Below are 5,899 nucleotides of genomic sequence, written 5' to 3'. Positions count from 1 at the left end.
AATTTGAATTAATAATTGAATTAAATAATATCATTTAATATTTTTGTTGTCAAGTGATATCATCCTATGGAATCAAATTTTATCTTTTTTATATATATAGTAGATTATAAATAAATTCTAATTTAATTTCTAAGAATACCACTACTTTAATTTTGAAAAACATTACTAAATAATTTGATTTAATTAAGGTACATTAACAACATAAAAATTATGTATAATACTCTTCAAAAAAAATTATTATGTATAATAATCTTCTATAATAATTACTCTATTTTGAAAATCAAATCAAAATAATTATTAATTGCAAAAAGTAATATTTTTTACACTAGAGAATATAAAAACTAGATTAAAGAGAAAAAAATTACTATCTAAAAAATATGTTTAATAAACTTTCTTTTTAATTTACTATCTCATTTCTTTATTTTACTATTTGATATTTTTTTACTTTTATTTTTAATATTTATCATTAATTTTCAATCCATTATACCATAACTTATCAAAGTAATAAAATATCATATTATCGATTAAATGATAATATGACATAGACAGAGCGTCATATTATCAGTTAATCAATTTATCTTAATAATAATTATTAAAAAAGTAAAAATTTTACAATGTAAATATGTCATGCAGTAAGATAAAAGAATATTTTTAAGTAATAAGCTAAAAAATATATATTGCATATGAAAAACATATTATCTATTTTTTTTCTAAAAAAAGCAAAGTATTGTTCACACTTTTTTTTAGAGATGAATCAATCAATTTAAATAATAAAAAAATTACATAAACGACAAAACAACAGAGAGACAAAATAAGAAAGGAAAACAAGACTTGTGTGTAGTATGCACTATGCAAGAATATAAAACGCATCAAAGATTCGTTTTTTGTACGCGACGCCCCGACCTCGATCTTTACCTCGGTTCATCTCCACCCTCCAATCGCTTTCTCTCTCTAACTCTCCCTCTCTCTCTAGAAGAAAAGTTTATTCCGAATTTTGATTCTGCTCAGATTAGATCCCATAATAAATAAAATTTTTCATTGTTGGATCCGTTTTCCGTCCACGCTTTGACAAATCGCTATTCCCTATATATTCCTCCTCATCCTCTTCCTCAAACTGTTCTTGTTTTTCTTCTCACACCCACAAAACTCATAACTCACCAACACATAATCAAAGAGAGAGAGAGAGAAAAAAAAACTTCAAAATTTCAATGCAATTTGCTCAGAAAATGCAACCCTTGAAAATGGGGTTCCTTCAGTACATCGAAGCATTGGAGGAAGAAAGAAGGAAAATTCAAGTTTTCCCTAAAGAGCTTCCTTTGTCATTAGAGCTTGTCACGCAAGGTAATTAAACCTTGAAGAAGTTACAGATTTTTGCTTTTGTTTCTGGGTATGTTGTTTTTGTTTTTTGCATTTTCTAGATGTGGGTTTTTGATTTTTTTTTTTTTTTGAATTTGATGCAGCAATTGAGGCTTGTAGGCAGCAATTGGCTGGAACGGTAGCGGAGTACAATTTGAATGGCCAATCGGAGTGTTCGGAACAGACATCAACGGATGGACCTGTTTTTGAGGAGTTCATTCCTCTAAAGAAAAGGGCATCTCAAGATTCTGTTGAAGAAGAAGATGAAGATGAAGAACATTTTCATAAACACAAAAAAACCGCCACTGATAAAAAAAAATCAGATTGGCTCAGATCCGTTCAGTTGTGGAATCCCAATCCCCCTCCTACCAAAGAGGTAAAACCCCAATTTTTTTTTAAAAAAACAAACATTTATTTTATTTTGTTTTTTAAGCAGAAAAATTAAAAGATGCTTTTGGTTTTATTTAGGACGTTGTTGTGCCTAGGAAAACTGATGTTGTGGAAGTGAAGAGAAACGGTGGAGCTTTTCAACCGTTCCAAAGAGAGGAAAAAAGTGGTGATGCAAAGGCTAGTATTAATAATGATGCATCAGCAATTGGTAAAGCACCCTCTTCACCACCAGTGCCTGCTACAAGTTCTACAGGACCAGTGAGAGTAGAAAACAAAAAAGAAGAGAAAGGACAAGCTCAGAGAAAGCAACGCAGGTGTTGGTCACAGGAATTGCACAAGAGATTCTTGCATGCACTTCAACAACTTGGGGGTGCAGACTGTGAGTATCTTAGTTAATTTGCACAAGTTGCTATGTGCTCTAAATTATGCAATTGAAATTGGAACCGCTTTGTGTCAAATGTTTGATGTTTGGTATTTGGTGTTTGTAGCTGCCACGCCTAAACAGATCAGGGAGCTGATGAAGGTTGATGGCCTAACCAATGATGAAGTCAAAAGTCATTTACAGGTTTGTGTTGTGTGTGTAACTAATTTGGTCATTTTAATTTCTTGCCCCATTTCTATGATCTTACATATTTTCCCTTTTTGGTGCTGTGCCAAAATTGAGTCTGAAAATTGGCTTTTAAGTAAAGTTGGGTTGTCCTATTTATTCTTATTTGGGCAAAATAAGTTTTAAGTTTTTCAATTTTCAGTAAAAAATTGTTTTAAAAATATGATTTTCATCAATATAATTTTTATAATTGGTGAATTTTATAATTTTATAAAATTCAAAATATTTATGGTAAAGAATAAAGCTTACCAATTTAAAAGAAATAAAAGAGATCAAAATCATTATTTTTAGGGATAAAATTTACATAATGTTTTATAAGTATTATTAAGTATGATTTTTCAATCACAATTAAAGTTTCATCTCAATAAATAATGTTTGCATGCAGATTGATAAAACTTCAATTCTAACTGTAGAACAACCCTAAAAATACTTATGAAATTACATATAAATTTTGTCCAATTTTTAAAATATAAAAATCAAGACTAATTTTAGCCGAAAATTGAAAATCTAAAACCCATTTTACCCTTTTTATCTTTATTTTCTATGTCATTTTTCTTGAGTCTCGTGCCCTAAATCATGGTCTAAGATATTTTGTTTTTTTGTCTTGTACAGAAATTTCGTCTTCACACTAGAAGAAGCCCCATAATCCACAACAATGCAAGTTCACAAGCAGGCCCTTTATTTCTTGTGGGGAACATTTTTGTTCAGCCACCAGAATATGCTGCAGTAGCAACCACCTCAACAGCATCTGGAGAGGAATTGACCACAGTTACTACTACTACTGCTCCAACTGGAATATATGCACCTGTGGCTGCACACCCTCCAGCTGTCACCCACACATTACCAATTATGAAGCAGAAGGAGCATTCACACTCTGAGGAAAGACCTAATCATAGTGTTCTTTCAAACTCACCTGCCTCATCATCCTCCACACACACCATCACAACTTCACCACCTGTCCCCAATTGATTTTGATCAACTTGCTGTAAAAAATTTTGTAAACATATTCTAGTACAAAAGAAAGTCTCTATTGTTATTCTCTTAGTGTATGTTTAGATTAATTTATTTTAAGAAAATAGTTTTATTTTCTGTAACTTTACTAGATGATGTTTTCAGTTTTCACAAATAATTAATATTCGAAAAAACAAACATGTTAAACTACAAATCACCCTTTTAGCTGGCTACACTAATATTTCCTCAGCAGTAAAATATGTAACTGACTTTTTAAAGCATCTTGGATTTGGAAGCACGTTCAACATCCATTAATTTTAAAGTAAAGTGTTTTATCTTTAGATGTTTTAATTTAAAAAATGAGTTAATAATTAAATTGAGTATAAATTTTTTATTCAATACAATGGTTTCATTCAATGCTCTAGTATTTCTCAACTCAATTAATTTTATACCGAAAATAATTCCTTAATATAAATTAAATGTGTGACTATTTATTTAAAATACAATAAATTGATATTTTAATGTAATTTTAAATGATCTAATCTGAATTTAAATGCACACTAATTTGGAGGAGTTTACCAATTGGGGAAAATTACATGACTTCCTCCCTCCCTAGTCCCTAGGTAGTACGTAGCATCTTGGTTAGGGCAGTGGAAAAGATTAGTTAAATTGAATTACGAATTTGGGTGATGTATATTGATAGATTCATTTATGAATTAGTTTTTGTAATAAATATTTCAAACTTTATATTTATAATATTTTTTAATTGATACTTATTTTCACTATATTTGCTTATTCAAAAAATAGTAATTTTTAATTAGTTGATAGTATAAAAAAATATATTAATAGTATATTAAAATTAACACTTACATTATAATTGCAAAAAAATAAATAATATAAATAGACTTTTAAACTAAATTAATTTATCACCCGACAAATAATTAAATGACCAATTGTCATTTTTCTGGATTACCATGATATTAATACGAAATATTTATTAACTATCTAGTTTTGCTAATGATTAATTTCTATCCAAAAATTTGATTGATCATCTTAAATGAAATATCCTTGACCAAATTTTTTTAATAAGACTAAAACTAAAATCTTACTTAAAGAACCTGAGTATAGTACCATTCCAATCAATAATTTGTTGGTGATCAATTTTAGTTAAAATCAACTTTAAAAATAATTTTTTATTTTAAATTAATTTTAAATTGCCACTAAGTATGTCAACCGATGACGTGGGGTAATATTAGCTTGATTAGAGGTAGAGTTTTGTTGCACACAATTATCTTATCCCACCTCGAACATATTGCCTCCCGTGGTGGGTGTCTATGATTTATACCAAAAATCAATTTTAAATTTTGCTTTAAATCTACAATTTTCACAAGTTTATTTTTAAAACTATTTTTTTAAACATATTTCTGAAACTAATTAAAAACAAGAAAATCAGTTTCAAGGATGAACCAAATTTGATTTTATCAATAATTCTTACAAACAATCAAACTACTTTTAAAAATGAAGAATAGTTTGATTAATTTTTTATTTTCAATTAAATTTAGTTTAGTTTTACACAAATATATATCATAGCATGTACACCCCTAAATCCTGATAAACTCGTATACCTAATAACCAAAAGCTAATTTAGCACATTTATAACGACTGTGCTTGTACTTTGGGACGGTGGTCCAAATATTTGTCATGGTTATTTGTGGCTTGTAGTGACTTTGATATGATATAATGGGGGTTAACAGGATTCTAGTGCCTTGATGATTCTAAAGGAAAGAATCTGAGAATATCCCACAAAATATGCAAACACAATAACCAAATCCAATTTCACGTTTGACAAGTGAGTAGTGACAACATTGTACGTATAGGACAAAGAAGCTGCAGATATACAACAATTGTAAAAATAACTTCAGCAACTGTCAATTACAATATTGCTGGGCACCAATCTGTGAAGAAGCATAATAGAGTATATTAATATGATGCGACCAAATAACAATATCTTGTTAAACAAAATATGAAAATAAAGTTCGTATATATAGTCCTAACAAGTATATTATTTTAGGTATATACTTCAATTAGGTCAGAAGCATTTAATGTTTTAAAATAGTAGATTTTTCCCCCTTTCTAATGTTAGTGCTGTGTTGGTGACATATTGTATTCAATTACATACGATATATTACTATTTAATCTTATCATAAGGGGAAGAAAAAAAAATCTTATCATAAGGGGTTATTAATGCTTGTTAATGAGAAATTCAATTACTTTTATACTTGTGATAAAAGTAATTACAACCGCGCAAAAAAAATTTAGTTGAATGATTTACAAAATAATTTTATCATAAGGAGTTATTAATGCTTATTAATTTTTTTATAATAATTATTTTAAAAATTATAATAACAATATGAAGTTAGATGATAAGATAATTTTTTTTATATTATCGATGTATAGTTGTTAATATACACTCATGCGGTTGCGTGATGGGAATAGGTAGCTAGCTACTACCCATGTTCTTCCTGCCCTATCAGCATTCCTATTTTCCTCCACTAGTAAATAGTAATTAAAATATAATTAAATTATACAGAATTA

The 5,899-nt window shown here is 28.5% G+C and overlaps 1 protein-coding gene across 1 annotated transcript; it reads left to right on the top strand.

Annotated features, from left to right (window-relative positions):
- The first annotated feature begins 903 nt into the window (after positions 1–903).
- On the top strand, positions 904–3,447 carry LOC114413767 (transcription factor HHO2-like). The gene is made up of 5 exons (XM_028378316.1): positions 904–1,341; positions 1,461–1,732; positions 1,825–2,125; positions 2,235–2,311; positions 2,966–3,447. The coding sequence occupies exons 1-5, from the start codon at positions 1,209–1,211 to the stop codon at positions 3,320–3,322; spliced, it is 1,140 nt and encodes a 379-aa protein (XP_028234117.1). The 5' UTR covers positions 904–1,208; the 3' UTR covers positions 3,323–3,447.
- The last annotated feature ends 2,452 nt before the right edge of the window (positions 3,448–5,899 follow it).

This window comes from Glycine soja, chromosome 1 (genome assembly GCF_004193775.1).
Source record: "Glycine soja cultivar W05 chromosome 1, ASM419377v2, whole genome shotgun sequence".
Lineage (NCBI taxonomy): Eukaryota > Viridiplantae > Streptophyta > Magnoliopsida > Fabales > Fabaceae > Glycine > Glycine soja.
The sequence above is the reverse complement of the archived record's forward strand: the minus strand, read 5'-3'. Positions and strand labels throughout refer to the sequence as shown.